At 43.5% G+C, this 20,358-nt stretch overlaps 2 protein-coding genes across 3 annotated transcripts; one reads left to right on the forward strand and one right to left on the reverse strand.

Annotated features, from left to right (window-relative positions):
* The first annotated feature begins 284 nt into the window (after positions 1 to 284).
* Positions 285 to 3,388, forward strand: LOC142397695 (uncharacterized). The gene is made up of 2 exons (XM_075481256.1): positions 285 to 1,451; positions 2,799 to 3,388. The coding sequence occupies exons 1-2, from the start codon at positions 484 to 486 to the stop codon at positions 3,034 to 3,036; spliced, it is 1,206 nt and encodes a 401-aa protein (XP_075337371.1). The 5' UTR covers positions 285 to 483; the 3' UTR covers positions 3,037 to 3,388.
* Positions 3,206 to 20,068, reverse strand: mapk9 (mitogen-activated protein kinase 9). Of its 2 annotated transcripts, none has more exons than XM_075481254.1 (12): positions 19,875 to 20,068; positions 14,416 to 14,562; positions 13,396 to 13,525; positions 12,908 to 12,966; positions 12,402 to 12,540; positions 11,808 to 11,973; positions 8,913 to 8,984; positions 7,196 to 7,378; positions 6,787 to 6,911; positions 6,625 to 6,688; positions 5,916 to 5,987; positions 3,206 to 5,299 (listed from the first exon to the last, which is right to left on the reverse strand). In XM_075481254.1, exons 2-12 carry the CDS (start codon positions 14,529 to 14,531, stop codon positions 5,163 to 5,165), a joined length of 1,263 nt encoding a protein of 420 aa, XP_075337369.1. In that variant the 5' UTR covers positions 14,532 to 14,562; positions 19,875 to 20,068; the 3' UTR covers positions 3,206 to 5,162. The 2 variants fall into 2 exon arrangements, with proteins under 2 accessions (XP_075337369.1, XP_075337370.1); XM_075481255.1 differs by lacking the exon at positions 8,913 to 8,984 and adding an exon at positions 10,315 to 10,386.
* Between the last annotated feature and the right edge of the window lie 290 nt (positions 20,069 to 20,358).

The following is a 20,358-nucleotide window of genomic DNA, read 5'->3' on the forward strand; positions in this document are numbered from 1 at the left end:
AAGGGTTAGACATTTTCTGTGCTCAAATATTAAGGTTTCGAGTGGGGGATGGACTCATTGTGTGCGTTTCACACTTTGTGCCCACGGCTATCGTCTATTTCGGTGGTTCCATTTATGTGTGACTGTCTTTAGGAATGAGCCCGACTATATTACACCCTGGTCCCTCCCCCAGGAGCTGTGCGAAAGTAACAGCTGATGTCAGTCCTGCTTACAGACATACACACATACACCCACAGTCCCTGCTGGCTACACCCACACTACAACCTGTCCAACAGTACCCTCAAAGCCACAGCAGAGAGCCAGCCAAAGGGGAGGAGGGCTCCTAAACCTTCCTTTCCCCACGACACATCAGCACTTGGCACAGGGGAGGCTCCATGCCACGCTCACAAATCCACAATCCAAGCCTTTAATCCCAAGTTACCGCAGACAGAAAAGGGGAGGGTTATCTAACGCTTTCAGCACCCCCATGTGCCTGCTTGGATCATGGAGCTATACTGTCTTCCTACTGAGACCCCCACCACTGCCAGCTCCTGCTCCACGGATCCCCTGTACGACAACTGCCCTCCCTTTGCCACGCGAGAGAAGGCCAAGGAGAAGGAAATGGAGAGCAGGGTTGTGTGCCCTTTGGTAACCAGACTCCCAGGCCCCAGCAGCCCTCTGCCTGGTCTTGTCCCAGCCTTGGCTGAGGTTCAGACAGTGGTTGGTGGAGGAAGAGAGCCTGGCAACTGGCCAGATCTCAGCTACTACAGCTGCAGAGGAGGCCTGGAAAGACAGGACTGGGAAGTAGAGCTAAGTCCAGGCACAAACAATGCAAGAGGACAGCAGGGATGTAACTGGGGAGTAGAGGACAGGGCTCATCTGAGCCAAAGCCCCAGCCCCTCGCAGAGTGAGGAGCATCGCAGTGCTTTGTCTCTGTACGATAACCTCCCTGACGCTGGAAGAACAGATAGACTCCAGGAGGATTTCGACATGGAAACAAGCTTCCAGGAACACTTACAGGAGGACGTGAATCAAGCATGGGCACCTGTTCAGCTCCAGGGACTGATGTGGGATGATGCCGTGAGTCAAGACAAGAGCACTTGGTCTTCTTGTGAGATCATACATGCTGAGAGCTGTTCTAGTCAACAGGACCAGAATCAAGACGAAGACAAGGAGCAAGAACAGGAGCCAGAGCTGGACTCAGGATCCTGTAGATTTGTGCTGCATCCCGAGCTCCCAATGCCACTTCCTCAACATCTTCCAGCAAGTTCTCCTCAGTTATGTCAAACTAAGTGCCAGGTTCTGTGGTCCCCCGCTGAAACCCAGCACCCACAGCAGCCATCATTGTCTCCAAGGGTACCGCCGCCAGTGCCCCTCGCCGATCCCTCTGCCAGTGCTCTTCGAAGCCTCCTCACCAGCCTCCAGCAGCAGATAATTAGACAGAGGGAGGAGTACGAGGCACGGATAATCAGGTCATTCTAAATGTGTTTTGTCTTGCACCTCAAACTAAACAATAAGCGTAATCACTTTACATAGATTAGTCCCGGCATGCAAAAGACAAATGAACGTCTTAAAATATTTTGTGCTTGTGCTTTCGGCTTCAGAACAAAACTTGCAGTTCACTGACTTATTTTGAATTAATTAATTTTTGTTAATTTTTTCAGCTCGTGGTGTATTTTCAGTGAAGGGTAACACAAAGATCCCAGATAAAACGTGAGAGTCATTTTTATTCCTCGTTTGACTCCAAGCTTCACCCCACATCCTGTTTAGTTAACGGAACACCAGAACTGGGTTAAATTCCTTTAAAGTTTCCCACAAGTCTCTCGGGACATGCTGTGATGCAAGCATGGCCCGTTTTAAAGGAAAATAAAACAATTATGGGCCTTCTGTGTACTCAAAACTCTGCTTTGTGCATTCGGTCAACACTGGATATGTATCCACTTAGTCTATGAATGCATGGATATGCATGCAAATAAGTGTGGTTTCCATGAGAGAACTCAAATGACCCTGCTTTGTATGAGTAAACAGCTGGCTGGTTTAAACTGGAGAAAAGCACAGCTTGCATGGTTGACATATAGAAAACAGCTCATGACACTGGAAAGAGAGCTAATTTAAGGGGCCATGCTGCTGACATAGACACAACACATACCTCATTTATTACTGATATAGATAGAGCCTGTCCCAGTGTAAGGTCATGCATTGGTGCTAGTTGGTGAGGACAAGAGGATAATTGACAATTCTAAGGAAAGTGTTAAAAAGGCCTGTCAAAAAAAATGATCGTTTACGTTGAAATTTTACCAGTTCAACTCTAAAGATCTCAAATGAAACAAAGGAAAGCTGTAAAATACCCAAGGTTACAAAGATGTTAATTCTAGAACAAAACAAAGTCATTTCATATCCACGGGTTGAGAAACGGCTCGATTCAAAGCTTTCCTGCATTAGTGGTTATAAATAAAACTCTTGTAAATGATCGCAAATGACTTCTAAGGGTGGTCAAAGATGTCTCCATTTGTACCATGTACAAAACTCAGACTGGATAAGGAGAAACTGTGACCCGCTGATCCAATTTTAAGACAATGCTGATCTGCTGGAGGTGGTAAGAGGTAGTGGAGAGTAAAAGGTACGTAACAAAGGGGGGGCAGATTTTTTTGGTCATGGGTTCATATGACAAGATAACCAAAACAATAAATTAAAAATATAACCACTAGATTCAAGTAAATGGGTGCATTTCCTAACACAGACCATCCTCCTTCTGTTTTTTGCATTTTTTTTTTTACATTGAACCCATAATTTTCACTCCATTCTTTCTTATGTTACAGCCTCGAGCAGAGGAATGAAGAGCTGCAGGTAGAGGTCATTCGTCTGAAAACAAACCTCTCACAGCAGCGGCACTGGTACCAGGTTGTCCAGGCCAAAATTGCGGAGTCAGAGAGGGTCCGAGCTGCCGCAGACCTCCGCAACGCAACGCTGCAGAAGGAGATGGATCAGTTCTTTGACACCTTCGGAGAGCTCAACAATGAGGCGAAGAAGACCGAACACATCGTTAAGAGCTTTTGAGAAAGATTGCATGAGTGGAGTAGTTTGATGATATGTACAGCGTGTGCAGAGGGTGGGAAATAAAGGCAAAAGATGGGCTCATCTTAAACTCTATTTTAGTGCCCCGCTCACAATTGTTAAAAGTGTACTTGCTAATGAAGAATAAGGCAATCACACAAAACTACACGAATGAAAGAATCACTGATGTTCACTTTATTAGTTTCGAGTATGGGTAAAAGATGTTGGCCAAGTGATCATATTGTGTACATTGTAATCACACAGGATATCTAAGATGCACAGTCTTTATCTGCTAAGGTTTTAGAGAATGAGTTGGCCACTCCTCAGGTCATTTAAGGCATAACAGAAAGAATAAACTCATGGTTCTGTACAACGTGGTGCATAAGTCTTCAGTGACTCCGTAGTTTCATATCTCTGCATGTCCATCACACTGTGCAATCATTTATGCAAAAAGCAGCTCTTCAGTCCATTTCCAAGGTTCCATCTTTTAAGTTTCAGTCTTGAGTTGCTGGACCCAGATTCTGGTTCAGGGCGCCTCATTCTCCACAGTCTCATTCACCGTTTTAAACCACACACGTCATTGACTTTTCCTTTACAAATCGGGACGACGGCCGTCTTTCAGGATGATCGAAAGAACATAATAAAAAGAGTGCTGCACAGTACATTTTGATATCATACACACACACACAAAGGCTTACAAGGCAAAATATACATCATCTTTCGATTAGACTCTAAGAACCGAGAGCATCACGGTACTGAAAGTGAAACAACAGACCTGAACGGATTTCTCTTTAGAACGAAGCTCACGGCATCGTATGCGCGTGATGACTTCACGCCACTTACACGTGATCGTTGTGTTTTACCGCCTTTCACATGTCTTTTTTCCACGTTCTCTGATTCCATAAATCATTCTTAACTTTCCCAGCACTAATGGAATGGTTTAGAAAAGGAGCAGCCCATGCTTTTATTTATCAATGAAACGTGTTCACAGGAGGCTGAATTTTCACGGGCTTCAGTGCGGCTTTGTGTGCAACATTTTGCATAAACAAAAAATAAATACGTGTGTTGTTATGCCCCTCTCAGATTTATAGGATTATGATCTGCTTTTTTTAAATTTTTTATTATACACACTGACATTCGGTACCTTAAGTCAAACAGGGGCGATTGCGATATATATATATATATATCTATATATATGGTTCTTACAGATATGTTTTATGTCTTAACAGAACGAGCACACCTTATCTATTTGTAACGAAAACGTCTACAACTAGAAGTGTCGGATCTTGACATCTTTACATACAGTACGCTATATCTGGAAATAAAACGGTAACACTGCAAACACAGCTTTCCTAGCTGTCAGGAGTAAAAGCTCAATATCCACATCACTCATGCCAATTATTTAAAAAAAACAAAAAACAAACAAACAAAAAAAAAAACACCATGCAGAAAGCACCACAGTGGAGATCTGCAAGAATTCAAGCGTGCTAGGGATTCAATCACACGTAATATTCAGCGTTTGATCGTAAAATGAACATTAGATGTCAACAAGCTTTTGTTCTTTTTGGTCTAACATGCACGAGAGCACCTAGCAACTGTGGTCTATGTCGGGTGCGCGTCTGCTCTAATTTGATGATGACAAAGTCTCGTCTCCGCTTAACATTTCCTTAAAAAAAAACAAAACAAATTAAAATTAAACTATTAAAATACAGGAATACAGAGCAAACAACAACCCCCCCCCACACCCAAATCTGGTAACCTGAAAATCAATATGGATGCATACACTGTATACTGTGTACATGGTCAAGATTAACATCCATAATGAAGAGAATAAACCTTTTGACACAACAGCTCGCGTAGTTAGCCTTGACCTCTAAGCAGCAGTCCCGAATAAGGTTTGCAGAAAAAGGAAAAAGAAAAAAGAAAAAAAAGAAAAGAAAAGGACCGACAAGATCCACCACATCACACAGGGAAAGAAAATAGAAAAATAGACCTGTATGTTGAGGTTTTTAACGGAAATATGAGAAAAACAGGACCAAAAGGAGACCGAAAAAACCCACAACGGAAGGGGATGGTTGATAGACACGGTACATGGGTGAGAGGACTGCAGCAGGTCGACAGAAATGTGTTCACTGACTCTCGTCCAGTGGTCCTGTCAGTGTGTCGATGCTGCTGCTGTCTGTATCCGACGCTAAGGTTTGCTCTGTGGACATGGATGAGATGTCGTTGGCAGAGGAGGACTGGGAGGCTGAACCTGACACCACATCTGAGGATCAAAACACACCCGATGGAGACAACCAGCACAAAAGAACAATATTTGGAGTTGCTAAGAATAATTTCTTTAGTGGGACTGATGTGAAGACAATACCAAAATGTTCGTCTACACCTCAAGCTACTTGTACTTGCTTTATAACAAATATATTCAGAGTTTTTTCCCACCCAAATATTAGCAGTGTGGTGCACTTCAATCCAGCCCCACCACCACACTCTCACACACGTATTACATTGCTTCCCTCTTACACCTTGGATGAATAAAACTGTCACCGACTACTATAACATCTACTGAGTTAGTTTCTCTCCGAGTTTCTCAGACACTTTTGGAAGCTACTGCAGAAATGTAGAAACATTTTGAACAAACCTTAAACTGCCCTCTTTGCCCCTCTCTGCCTTAAGCATGAAGAGGGAGATTCTGTATCATGTCCAATGCGCAGCAGCTAACTCAATGGCAGGTAACAATGATGTGAATGTAAGTGAGGCATGCTGTCGCTTCTAATGTAATAACAATAAGTGAAAGTAACCGTCCAATGAGCATTAGAACTTAGTCGACTTTTAGGGGCCAGCCGTAAGAATCTGATAATCCTCCTAATGGTGCATTTACCTACCTGAACAATCTTCTTTCATTAAACCGTTCTTGTTCCTCTCCTCCCAGTCAATCACCTCTTCATAAATAAGTTCTGTGGGGAAGCAGAAGAGGCTAGTTACCGTCAGAATGGCTTTGAATGAAGCTTTAGGGTTGTCAGCACACAGTTAAATAGATGCTCCTTCTGTGGTTCTCACACATCACAGAAAGAAATGTGCCGGTGTTCACTGCTCCTTAAATTGTTAAGCGTAGATTAACGGAGCCATCGGCATGTAGATTAGTCCCTGTAGGGTTTGGCGTGATTGTGCACGTCTGCCTGCCATTAAACATGAAATTTTCCTGGAAAACACAGGCTCTAATTTATGATTATTATCAGAACAATGCTTTACAAATGATCAAGTAACCGTTTTTCTATAAACTTTAAATCACGTAAAACATGCTTTGACTTTGTGTCTCCATTATAGACTAAATTAAAATGTAAATAAATCTACTCAAATATCTCCTGAAGATCAACCCTCCATCATGCGTGCAACATATACTGAAGAAGCAACCGTCATCATCTGTTGTTCTGGATACATTTTACAATAAATAAATGTAATACTTAATTGTACATGTCCATTTAGATGTGTTAAACATGTTACCTAATCAAGACTCCTGCACTATCAATTAGCATGAGGTCATAGGCTAAGGTGCAGTGCGGATTTGTGTCCCTAGATGGCAGCGTTTCTTACCTTTCCATTGCTCAATGCTGTGCTCTCTCTCTTCCAGCTGCTTATCCGAAATCTGGGGAGGAGGCTGTGAAACAAAAGGAAATGCATTTATAAGAGCAAGGTCACACACAGCTGCCACGCTGACGATGAGCACCCCCACTTGAGTGGAACCGGCTTCCTCACCGCGTCTGCCTCTCCGGGGTCGTACCACACGTGGATGTAGGGGTGACTGAGGGCTTCTTCCACAGAGATGCGGCATTCAGGATCAATGACCAGCATTTTGGAGAGCAAGTCCCGTGCCTGAGCAGCTGTTTTGGTAACACAGGAAGGCAAGAGTTACTATGGAAACGAGTGGATGACATCATACTTCAGCTGTGCTGGACAACATCTCTGACAACTGTTGAGTTTTGGTGACGCAATATCCAAATACCACAGATTGGGGCAGAAAACTCCTCGTCATTCGATGAACTTAAGTGCAAGAGCTTTTAAGCTTTTTTTCCTGTAGAGTTTCATTAAGAAATCTCTTGTAAGAACTATATAGAGCAGAAAAATTGAGTTTAGTGTGTATGCTATAAGAGCTGAAAGTTCTTACTCTTCAGTTTGTCATGTTCTGACTCAGAAGGAAAAGCCCAATCCGGGAAAAGCTCTGCGAAGCTGACGCCTGGGTACTGTGGCTTGTTCATCACATAGTTCCTCACGGTCTCCATCAGTCGGTTCATAAACTCCAGACTGGGCGTGCCCAGAATCTCAATCACCTTATTCCACTGGTCGATGTCTAGACAATATGCTCGTTATGGAAAAATCCAGTTGAATTATGGACACAGTCATGTGTAAGCAAATGGGAGGAACAGAATAAAAGGAGCAGAATAATGTGAAGCATAAATAAACGCGATGTAAAGCCCTGAAAATAGCAATATAGAGAAAAATAGACAAAAAAAAAGTGTCTGTTCATGTAGCCTTTTAGTTGGGCTACAAAGAGCAGTGGTGCAATGACCTAAATATGCTTAAAATGACAATGTCAGCATGTAAATATGCTTACAATGATGTTAATTACGTAAAACACTCAACAAATTCACCATCTTAGTAAGGTATGTTAACGTTCAACAACTATCACAAAAGGATAAAGCACAGTTAGAAGGGGGAATGTTATTAATCTATTGGGCCTTAAAGGGATAGTTCGCCTCTTTTGACATGAAGCTGTATGACATCCCATATTAGCAATATCATTTATTAAATTTGACTTACCCCCTGCTGCGTCCTGTGAGCAGAGTTCCAGCCTCGATTTGGCGTTGATGAAGGTAGTCCGGCTAGTTGGCTGGGGCCACAAAAATAAAGCGTTTTGCTTCTCAAAACAATATGCGTTCAAAAGAGTAATACATTTGCATCACAAAATCGTCCCTCCAGAAAAAGTCAGACCTCACAATCGCTTGGCGCTATTTTCTCTCTACCTTCGCATCACTACGGGCTGTGTAGACCGTTCAGACCGAGCAGTAAACACAATCAGGTCTGACTTTTTCTGGATGAACGATTTTGTGATGCAAATGTATTACTCTTTTGAACACATATTATTTTGAGAAGCAAAACGCTTTATTTTTGTGGGCCCAGCCAACTAGCCGGACTACCTTCGTCAACGCCAAAACGAGGCTGGAACTCTGCTCACAGGACGCAGCAGGGGGTAAGAAAATGTTCATAAGTGATATTGCTAATATGGGATGTCATACAGCTTCATGTCAAAAGAGGCGAACTATCCCTTTAAACCAAAGCACAGGACAAATTCAAATAATGTCAACCAGTATCCGTCCAAAATCCTTTTACAATTCATCAAGTAGAAATCCTTTAGTCTGGGCCAACGCAGCGGCCTGTCAAATTCAGAGGAGCAACATAAAATCTAGAATGGCTGAAAATGCAGATCTACTTTATGGTCTGCGAGTTACACAGTCGCAGAAGGGCGTAACTTCCCAGGCTGAAAACCAATCCAACCTGGAATCAGACTTGTGTCCTGCATCTATTCTCAGTTACCCTGGACACAAATGTGGTCACACATGTGAGTGAGAGGTGTCCAAACGCCACGCAGACAGAGACACAGCCGCTATAAATGAAACCAATGTGAACCTCTAACAATTAAGGGAATTACAGATATCTATGAGGAATAACTGAAGAGAAAAAGAAACACACAAAGATCTGGGTTTTAGCTGATGTTTGGAGAACTTTAACAGAAAAAAAAAAAAACTTTAATGGCGGGTTAATGGAGGGTGAAAGATGCGAGAGGAGGGACAACAAGCAGCACAAAGACGATGAGAGAAGGATACGATCGGTGCCCTGGAAGATGACGCTGCCTTTTACCATCTCTCCCATGATGCACCCTACTGACCAGATGTCCACTGGAAACAGAAAAACACACACATCACACAGGACGTAGATGTTCAATCGAAGCCATTTCATGACACCAGCCATGAAATACAATTCACACTAAACGTAGGGTAAGATGAAACGCAGAGGCTTCCACAGATGAACAATGTGCTGCATGGTTTAAATCCAAATGACAAACACATGAAAAAAAAAAACCCACAAAAAAAAAAAAAAAAAACAAAACTGGCTTTCGCTGCTTTGCTTCTCCCTCCTGCTGCGCCATGGCCGGATGCTTTCATCACACCCATCTTCAGGCAGGCTCTCTTTTCTCTGGCTTGCAACCAGTTGCAGCCTTCCAGGCCTTTCTCTTCGGCTCTGCTTATCAGTTTACACAGCTGCTGCTCTTTCCCTCGGTTTCCCCCTGCGTGTAAGTTTGAGTGTGCGCGCTTAACAGCTTAGGATGCAGTTCATCTCTCCCTCCCGCTCTCTTAAGTTGGCTGCTTGCTTGAGAGCGTTTATAAGTGGCAAATGGCCTTTTACTCTTTCCTCTATTCCAGTTTCACTGAAGCGGAAAGCTTCCCGCTCGGCTCACATCTCCAGACCTCTACAGAGAATTCTACATAGATGTCACAGGAATCATAACCGTAAACTGTGTACAGTACAGGCTTTGAGTGTCTGAGACTGTGTATCTTTCGTCAGACAACGGTATGAAAAAAATAAACCCTCCCCCCACAGACTAGTACAGCTAGCCCAACATAGCCATTTGACATTCATTTGAACTACACTAAATGCATAAATACCCGTCGAAAGGCATTCATTAGTTTCTGGCTGTTGAGAAATTGGGGCAAACTGTCAATTTGAGCTTTTAACCAAATCACAATGATTTAGGTTTTCATACATGATACCTTTGTTCCATTCACAGCCTCCTCTGAACTGTCTGAAACTAATCTGGCAGATACTACTGACTGAGTGCTCTGAAAGAAACGCCTAATTCTGCTTTTGATCTGGTTTCAAACTGGTTTTGTTTTTTTGTTTAAGGGCTATTAGTCAGTTGAGAAGTCCCCTTTTTGTAATCCCACCCCGAATGATATTTCACCACCTTGTACTTGAGCTTGTTTAAAAAAAAAACTAAAAAAAAACACACAAGTCATCAGACATTGTTGGATAAGATAAACATTGTGGTTCAGATTTCTCGAGCTTGGATTACATCCCCATGATTGTAACGGATATACTGAATTAACAGCGTTTAACTTATCCCATCTACAGGAGAGGTTTAAACGAACAAGATGGAACTATTCCTGAGGTCGATAAAACAATATCTCGGCCACTATTAAGTTACAGGAGACAAACAAGAAAGGATACAGTCCTTTCCAGGAAAAAGGACTTTGTGAGAGATCATTTCAGCCATAATGCAGCCAACTGACCACAGGTCCACTGAAGCAGAGCAGTGGCACAGTGTAAGCATTCATTGCCATTGTTCATGATCAAAAAACATGAGAAACCCAACAAGAGCATGACTGGATGGTAAGCGATTTGTGACGCGGTGCTGTAGGAGACAACAAGCCTGCACCGTCTAGGCAAAAGCAACGTGTTTATTTGACTGATCAAATCACACAACAAACAATGTAATCCCAATACTGTTTCTGAATGCGTTAAAGTCAATCACTAGATATCTGCCATGCTGTGTCAGGTTCCACAGTGAATAACAGCACACGCACAAGACGCAGGCGACTAAAGGAGAAAAATTGGGCCTTTGAGAACACAAGTTCCAAGGAAGTTTGAGCACTCGTAGGTCTTAAAGTAGTGGCGTTTTTCTTTACTGTAAATATAAGAAAAAAAAGAACATCGTTGGTTAAAATGTTAAACAACCAGGGCCTGTGTGGTCTGTGGCATATATACAGCTGATCTTCATTAAAGGTTTAAATTCCTCAAGCCCCCAAAGAAATATTCAGAGAAGGCTCAATTAAATGAACAAGCCTAAAAGAACATTCTGGTGATTCAACATCAACTATCTGCGAGTGCTTCAATATTTCCTTTAGTCTCAGGTGTGACCCCCCCACTCCTGTGTGGCGATAAATGCCGCTAAATGTTTGTGTTGATCAGAGTCCTGTACAGCAGCACAACACGAAGCCCATTTCTCCAAGAGAACGGCTTCAACTTCGGGATGCTGGTGCGTTTCTTCGCATGAACGGTTCGCTTCAGCTCCTTCAAGAATACTTCTGTTTGATATAGTTCAGGAACTTGGTCATTCAAAAAACAAACACATCTACATTTTCTTTCTTTACTCCGTACTTGTGTGCTGGGGGGACGTTTTCTTGCTGCCTGACCTGCTTTCTATAGAAATTTAGCTGTCAGACTGATGTCATTTCATTTTCAGAATGTTAACATTAGGCCATGATGAGGCTTTTCCAGAATGATCTTTGTTGGTTGAAAACTTCTTGGGGGGAGGGCAGAAGGTTTTAAAATTCTTTGATTTGTACACAATCTGTCTGAATGTGGATTAATGATGGCCATGGTTTCGTAGCCTTTCTAAGCATACCGATTCCTTTTCTGACATTATGAGAAATCTTGTTAGTGACATGAAACATTTCTTATATAACTAAACATGTTATGAAAACCAAACTTGGACTTACAGCTCTTGAATGAAAACACCTGGCTGTAATTTCACCTTTACAATCAACTGCTAACTCCATTGGTTCTCTTAATTTGGCCCCTCACAGATCTCAGGATCAAGTGCACTACATTTTTATTTGATTAATCGGGTTTTCTTTATCTTAAGAAAGTGTTCACAAACTTCCCTTTATGCAATGTTTCAGATATATGAATGAAGTCAAATCATTTTCGGCTGCACTCACCATTCTCCTTATACTTCATGCCCAGAATCACCTCTGGGGCGCGGTAGTATCTGGTTACCACGTACGGGGTCATCATGAAGTTGGTGCAGGCCGTCCTCGCCAGGCCGAAATCCAAGATCTTCAGAGTGCAATCCGACTTCACAACAATGTTACTGGGCTTCAGATCCTGAGGAGACAGAAAAATCGGTAAAACGACAGAAAAATGCGCAGACAAAAACGTGTCACGTTAATTCCTGCTTCACACAGAAATGCCGTTGGAGTGAAACTCAAATCAACCCTTCTTGTATTTACGAGTGATTGCTGCATTTTACGCAAACGAATCGAGAAAGTCAGACACCTCCAACCTCTTCCTAAGTTATGAATGTAAATTTAGAATGAAAGAAAAATGTCTCGACTCCCTCCTGACGAGGAATCGAAATCATGATCACTGGGTGAGCAAACGGGTGAAGTCCTTGTGGCAAAACTTGCTCGCATCTTCAACCAGGAAGAACAGGAAAGTTCTCCAAGTCTCTCAAAATTGTAATTTTGTGAGCGTGTTAATCCTCGTCTGCCAAAAATCTCGATGCCCTAGGCACAATGATTGCTTGCATTTACCCTGTGGATGATCCCAGCAGAGTGCAGGTGCCTGATGCCACAAAGAATCTGGTAGAGCAGGTAGGACATTCTCTCGTGGTCCAGGTCCATGTGGATCACCTGGCACAGGCTGGCATCCATCAGCTCCATCACCAGATACCTGACAGAGAGAGAGAGGGAGAGAGCGAGAGAGTGAGAGTGAGAGTGAGAGTGAGAGTGAGAGTGAGAGAGAGAGAGAGAGAGAGGATGTGAATGAAGAAGACTGTGCTTAAGTCAGAGCTGCGAGGGCAAGGAAAGAGTTAACATGAAAACCAGACGCAAAGGGGAAGAAAAGGGAGTAAAGAAACTCAGTAAAGGGAAAGGGATAACAAATAGGAGGATATGAAAGCTACTCAGAGCAACAGAGGACGTTGACAAATAAATTGGAGGATTTGAGTCGAATAAAAGAAAGAAAAAAAAAAAAAACTCAAAGCTGAAGAAAATCAAAGAGGAGTTGAAAGCCAAATAAAAACTCCGATGCCACTCACAGATCCTGGAACTCCTCCAGAGACTTCTGAGGCGTGAAAACATTGATTAGACGGATGATCTGCAAGCGGAGAGACGGGCCATTAGTCCAGTCTGTTACTCTCCTATCTACATCAACTAAACTGCGGAAACTTTATCAGCACTACGGAGAGCTGACTCTTTTCTTCTCTCTGGCTTGTTTTTATCATATTAAAGCTAAAATGACAAACAAACTTTTGGTCAGTTTCCCCATCTTACTGCAAGTCTCAAGTATCAAGTAATCAGATGTGAGATAACATTCAGAATTTGGCTGTGATCAGTCAAATAGCCTTGCAGAACTTCTTTAAGAATAACAATAATAATGATAATAATAATAATAATAATAATAATAATAATAATAATACTAACTGCCTTCGCTGGTTTATCAACACTCATTTGAAGATGTATAGAAAGCATAAAGAACATCCTTAAAGCAGGCAGGAAAGAGTCTTCTGTCGCATCGGAGTCTTACGTTTTTGTGGTTGACACATTTGAGTAGCACCAGCTCCCTGTAGGCGCGCTTTGCGTGGGTCTGGTTCTGAAAGGGCCGACATAGTTTTTTCACCGCCACAGGTATACCGAGGACCGTGTCGAGGGCGGAGCTGTCACAGGTTGCGTGGAGGAGGGAACAAAAAGAGACACAGTTAAATAAATGCATCCTCCTGGGGGGACAGAATCCGTTTGCCTGAAGGTGAAGGGAAGCCAGCTCGCCATCGGTCCCAATTTATCTTTAAAAATTAAGATTAAAATGAGCTTTTCTGTCTCTTCACTTCAAAAACAGTAAGAGGGACTGCTCAGAGGAAAAGTGGATGCAATTAAGAGGAAATCAGTATAAGGAAGACTTCAGTCTGTAGTTCTCCCAGCAGGCACTAAGGGTACATTATAATATGATGACCTCTCCTACGACAAACCAGGTTTTTTTTTTAATGACATTGTTATACACCGTCGCTGTTATACAATCTGGCTTTTAGCACTTTATGTCAGTTGTCGCAGTTTTTAAAAGAGCTTTATAAATAAAGGCTTTTTGGGAGGGTCCTGTTCCTGTTTCTCTTCACCGTAATCCACCACCATGGTGGTAACTGTTGTAGTCAGCCTAGATCTGTGAGCAAACCTGTGTATTGAGATAAATATGAGGAATGAATGAGTGTCATAAAAAGTTTTGCCCACATGATGAAGCAGTTTCATAAGACACCAAATGCATCAGCCTGAAAATTGGAAAGAATATCTAGAAAAATCTTGAACGCCACCATTGGTTCGATGAAGTGATAAAAAAAAAAAATACTCCTGTCCTAACCCGCCGTAGGCTGTGTTTAGAGGCAAATTGGTTTTATCATTTACACCTGCGCTCCCCCTCAGAGGACAAGTATTGTTGGAATAAGAAAAAGGCCTTGTAGGGAGAAAGTTTCCACTGCTTCGCGAGGAGCAGCCTGGGATATGCGCGCCACTGTAGGTGGCTTACAGAATCAGCAAACCGCTCGTACGAGCCTCTCACCAGACAATGCCTTGGGCCCCTGAACCGATGGCACGAAGCTGCTGGTAGCGTTTGAGAACAGTGAAGGTGGAGTCTCCCACCTGGACACTGTAGAACTGGCCCTCTGCCTCACTCATCCTGCCGAACAGTCAGGACCACCAGCACAGTCTGCAGAGGGTCAACAACACACACACACACACACACACAGAGAAAACAAACACAGATTAACACCTAAAGAGCATAACAGAGCTCATGCCAGGCTGTTCAGATGGACACAAGGCAAACAAGCACTAATACATTAATAAGCCTACGTGAGTGAGATGAAAAGATTACACTGTTAACGGATTAGTCATTTCATTTTCAGATCAGTCCAAAGCCTGACAATCCATCGCAGCTCTGCCCACTTTGTTCATCTGGCAGCCGTGACAGTGGGCTGGAGCTGACGTTGAAGCTGCTAATGTTTTGGTGAACGACTCCGAGCGCATCATAGAGTGCAGAGGAGGCTGACAGCGCAGAGCTCCTGGGGCTCTCACTGCTGTCTCTAAACTCCGGCCGGCACAGCCACACTCAGTGAACTCATACAGACACACACTCTCACGCAGGCAGTGTTTGGCTTAAAGCCATTTGTTGTCCGGCGCTCCACTTTACAGCCATGAGCCCCACACGGGTACATGCATGTTACCAAAACACATGACGCGTTTGTGTGGTCATGACAAATATAACACGCACCGAGCACAGGAAGTGGAGGGGTATTATTCTTGGCAGTCGTTTGCGTGTGTATGTGGGCGAGGACACACAATCGTGTAGCTATGCAACAGCGAGCGCTCATGGCCGTTTGTCATTCCCTCAGAAAACAGCCACAAGTTAAATGGAGTGTGTTTTTTTGTTTTTTTAGCCGCTTCTGATTGACGGGGGGGTAGTAAAGATTGGCTGAGTCAAAGATTGGCTGGTTTGGAACGTCCGTGAGACAAAGAGCCGAACAGAAAGAAGCAGCAGGGGAGAGGTTATGATCGAAGGAAGCCAAGAAAGATTTCATGCTGCCTGAACCGTGACGGCAACTCTGTCTCAGCTTTGACAGCGTGTGTGAGCAAAGGGGTGCATCAGTGAGCCAAGATGGAGCAACTGCCAGGTGACCAAATCAAAAAACTACTGCTAGACGTGATTGATGGAGAACGGAAAAATGGTTGATTTATCATTTTACTTTGCTGCACTAAACAGTCCAGCTTGGCAGATTTCCTTCCCAAAAAAATTAAATAAAAAAGGCAAACTTTTTTTCTTTTTCTTTTTTTAAAGCCATAACATCCTTTTTATTGGCCGAGAAATAGTTGCTTAAAAACAACACGGTGCAAATTACTCACGAATCACGTGAGTTTAGTCGACGTATCACAGCAACAACAGAAGAAACTGAGGTAACTGCCAGTGTAGAAAGAAAGCGGAAACATAAATCACCGCTACATTTCATCTGTCAGATGGGGGGGGGGACAAACTGAAGACTTGATGGCTAGGGATCTTAAAGTATTCACCATTTCAAAGACAAATATAGAAATAATGACCTGCCTCTGGAGTGTCAAAAATGTTAAAACTACCTAAACGACACAAACCCGTTTCCAACTAAATTGGCATGTTGAGTAAACTGCAAACAAAACGAGGCAAGAATTTGTAAAAGCATTTAAACCCGCATCCATAACCCACAGATCAAAGCCAATGGCACTGTATAAGGGCCAAAAAGAAGACTACCGAGCACTATCACGCTCGAGCTACTGATCCAACCAATGATTCCTCGGTACTGGTGACCAAGCAGCCGGTGGTCGCAAATGAACTACTTATTCCACCTGGGTGGTAGCTCATTCATCGAACGCACTCACTCATATGATCATCCATTGTCTTGGCTTGGCATCAACATGGAGAAGTGGGCAAACTACTCAACTGTCTACTACCTTGGTCACTAAAATGAAGAAACGAACGTGGATTAGCTGCTGAGTTGGCTTGACATTTTTTCTATTTAGCAGTTGACTGGGAAGTACACCACTGCCACCTACTGTAGACTGAGCTGGCTGTGCAGTTTCTGCCTGCCACCACCAACTAGAAACCGAACGCCACGAGGTCTCTCATACAAAAGGCAGACTGGGTGTAAATGGAGCTCCCTGGTGAAAGAAATGAAAAAAAAAAAAAAAAAATGTTCTGACTTGATACTTAAATGGCAGGAGTTTCCTATTGCATTTACAAATCCAGCAGCAACTGCGTTCGCTGAAAGTCCATGATGTGTTTCAATGAGGCAACTGCAGTTGTGTTTACGCCTTCGCGTGATTTAAAAAAACAAAAAAAACAAAAAAACACTAGTACTACCAATTTCTCTTTGACATGCCACTTTTTGTCATTTCTGTGCCATTTGTAAATGAAACCTTGGGAAACAAAATAAAACGTTTCGGGTGTCACAGATGTGGAAATGAAGCCTTCTCATCTCCAGCTTTCTTCCTCCGCCTCTCTGGCTGTTTGTCCCCCCTCTTGCATGTATATCCAGCTGGCTCTGTTAGTACACCCAAAAGCAAAGAGCGACAAAGACTTCAGCTTCCTTCGTTCCCTTGTCAGTCTGCTTTTTTTTTCCTCGGTTCTTTTATACTCCTGGCATCCCCTCACTCCACTGCTCTTTTCTAAATTTTCTCCCAAACCCCCCCCCCCCCCCCGGCTGAGAAAGTGACAGATATGTTTTGATGAATACTGCGAGTATGACGTAATCTGCTCGATTAAATAATAATTTGAATTTCTGGAGAAACTGAATGCCTATGTCTCGACTGCACTCGATTATAACAAAGCAAGATGCATAGTGCAGGTTCTTCTCCTTAAGCTTGGATACTACAACAGTGGCAGCTTGATATTCTTCTCCAGTATTCTTTCTTTCTTTCTTTTTTTATTCTAAAGGTCTGGCGGGTGGCTTCACAAAACACACACACATCTAGCTAGGGGGGCATTAATCATACCCAAGACTCATCTCAGCTAAAGCAAGAACAGCATGTGTGCAATGCTTCATTGGTTGACAAGCCATCTCCAGCTACAGACTAAACGTAAAGTCGATTTAAAGGTGATGCATAGACACTGGCAATCTGGTCAAAACTGCTTGTAAGCTCAGAAAGTCCGACAGACAGCTGAGCAAATAACGGTTTTAGTTGAGGCCAGCGGGTACAGAGGAGTTTATTCATATTCAGGCAGGATTGGATTAGTGCAGATCAAAGCCGATGTCCCCGTGGGAAACCTGGGTGCACTGAAGGCACACTGCAAGGTGGATGAGTCACAGCTTCAATCGTTTGACTGCTATCACATTTCTAGCCGTCGGTGATGACAACATCATGACACAGCTGCTTCTGAAAACGCGGACAAATTCCTTTGCCGGCTACCCGGAAGAAAAAGAAAGAAGGGCAAAATAAACAGAAACCTGCGCTCGTGCTTCCATATTGAACTAACCACAGAATTCAACTCGATTCACAAGCGACACTGTTAAGGTTTTAAGCGGCCAGCTACTCTTTCACAAAAGCAAGAGCCGTGTGCATGGATATATTCAACTCATCTGTTTTCATTCATATCTCCTGAGGGAGAGAGTAAAAAAAATTACATCAAGATTTGTTTCTATCAATTTTCATGACACTGGCAGGTGAAACAGCCAGAAGGACAAATAACTGAAAACTTTCAAGGCTCTTTTAGTTCCAAAGACCAAATTAACTAGTAGGACAGGTGTTGCTGCACGAAGAGGACCATGTTTCTCTACACACCCTGTTCTCGGGAGAGTTTGGGCTCAGAGTCTGGCTCAGGGACACCTAGCCTGGGATTAAACTATGAACCCAACAAAAAAAAAAGGACCGAGTCACTCTGTCAGGATACTTTTAAAGCAACACTAGAGTATTTTGTGGATTTTAAAACTATGTGCTTCTGATCTTTGTCATACACATTCCTGGGCCTGAAACTGCCGGAGTGCGCCCGGGCGCTGAGGTACTGCAGTTCACGACTTTGGTGTCCAGCCAGGCACCACACCATTTCGCTTAAAAGTCGCATCGCATTTTTTTGTGGGCTTCTGATGGCGTCACCTCTTCAACGTGAAAGCAAACTCATGTGTACGGCTGTACATGTGCAGGGTTCACGCAGAGCTTTTCTTTTAATGCGAGTGGGGTTACATCCCACAGCTGTAAGGCCATCCAAAGTGCAGACTTGCTGTCGTCTCACTTTAAGCTGCATGTGTCCCTGTTCAAATATAAAGTGGATGTTGACAGAAAACAGAACAATTCTAAGTTCAAGTGCCTCGTGTATGTATATTTTGCCACGGTACAGATAAAAATAAATGGCGACAGCCGTGGTGAATTTGTTCCCTGCATGTGTGATCCCGTGTCACAGAAGAACTGCAAATGAAAAGATGGAGGAAATAAAACATTTTCTTACCCGGTTTCATCTTCCAAACCCTCTATCATATAAGGACGTGCTTTTGTTCATTTTACAGCAAAAGAGCCGATGAGAGAAGTGACCTTCATACAAGCATCCCCATCCTAAGCGCATCATGGCCACTGTCCAGTTCAACCAAATCCGGCCTTGGGGTCTGACATGGCTCTCAGCAGGGAGCTGGATGGGAGTCAGTGAGTCGGAGATGATATCAGATTGACGTGGCTTGGAGACTAAAACTCTCCTCTTGATGTAGCCGGGTTAGAAAACACAGCACAGTGGATACAACTGCGTTTTATATATGTCGATTTGGGCTTAAATGGAACAGTCGATTCATAAGAATAAAGGATGCAGAAGACTGTCGGTGACACAGGAGTTCCTTCACGGTGTCAACTGCACATATGTGTGAGCTCACCGTGCTGTTGGGTTACACAACTCACTGCTTTGAAATGCTTTCGACGTGACTGACGGATACAGAGCACATATGGTGCCTGACTCGTTGACAAGCCTCTGCCATACCAAGTAAAGCAGTTGGGGTTAAGGGAACAAAATAGCACAGGCTTTCATCACATCTGCACTTATGTTCGTGGTAACTGTGATACAGATCTGAAAATCTGAGCCCATTAGGCCCACTGAAATGTCATTTATGCGGGTTAAACGTATACCAGCACTGATGGGAAGCTATGTACGTTGGCACCCCGGTGCAGCACTGAGGTTTTAGTGTAATGTCCACACGCAGCGTGTCTGCTCTAAAATACACGCAGACGCGCCGAGGTATGAAGTCACCCGCATATGACACACCGTGGCCGCTGCGCTGCTGGCACTCGCTGCTTCAGTGCTCTTAAAATCACCGGTTAACGCCGCCGAAAGTTACGCCAAAATAAACGTCAGCCGGATCCACCTCGTGTTTGGCAGGACTCAGCGTTATCGGGGCCTAAATTGCCGGTCTTTCTCATTTGTGTCGGTAGCACTGCGGTAGTCGGGCCGCCGGGGCTGAACCGAGAGCTCTGACGGACCAAGAAACGGCAGCAGGCGGCAGCTGCAGCAGCGAAACCTACCTTCTCCCTTCGCCGCTCCCAGGGAGCTCCCATGCATCCAAAACACAAACAAGACACTCTGCCCGTCTTTCAGGTCCAGCTGCGACTTTGAGAAGTTTAGAGGAACGCACGACACGACTATCACGACTGACAGACTTATCCCTGCTTTCTAGCTAACTCCAGCGGAGGGACGGGTGCGGAGGAGCCTCAACATGCAGAGCCAGAGCGGTGGATGACGTCATCACGCACGGTACACGTTGGCGGAAAGTCCCTCCCTCCCTCCTTTGCTAAAAAAAAATTAAACTTTGACGAGAAACTTTTTGTTTATGGACGTTTTTCTGTGCCATCAGAGTTTGAGTAAGAATTTCTAATATCGAATTTTTACAGCATCAAAATCAGACTTTGAATTTGAAAAACCAACAGTGGAAAAAAAAAATTCAGTGGAAAAAAATATCAACTTCCAAAAATTCAGTGGAAAAAAATTCAACTTCCAAAAATTCAGTGG

The sequence above is a fragment of the Odontesthes bonariensis genome, chromosome 13 (assembly GCF_027942865.1).
Source record: "Odontesthes bonariensis isolate fOdoBon6 chromosome 13, fOdoBon6.hap1, whole genome shotgun sequence".
In the NCBI taxonomy this organism is placed as follows: Eukaryota; Metazoa; Chordata; class Actinopteri; order Atheriniformes; family Atherinopsidae; genus Odontesthes; species Odontesthes bonariensis.

Excerpts from the sequence above, each read along its gene's own strand:
- LOC142397695 (XM_075481256.1), top strand. The coding sequence starts at position 484 with ATGGAGCTATACTGTCTTCCTACTGAGACCCCCACCACTGCCAGCTCC. Across the intron at positions 1,452-2,798 it reads TACGAGGCACGGATAATCAG|CCTCGAGCAGAGGAATGAAG; the intron begins GTCATTCTAAAT and ends CTTATGTTACAG.
- mapk9 (XM_075481254.1), bottom strand. The coding sequence starts at position 14,531 with ATGAGTGAGGCAGAGGGCCAGTTCTACAGTGTCCAGGTGGGAGACTCC. Across the intron at positions 11,974-12,401 it reads CTGCTGGGATCATCCACAGG|GATCTGAAGCCCAGTAACAT; the intron begins GTAAATGCAAGC and ends CTGTCTCCTCAG. Across the intron at positions 8,985-11,807 it reads CATGAAGTATAAGGAGAATG|TGGACATCTGGTCAGTAGGG; the intron begins GTGAGTGCAGCC and ends TTCTGTTTCCAG.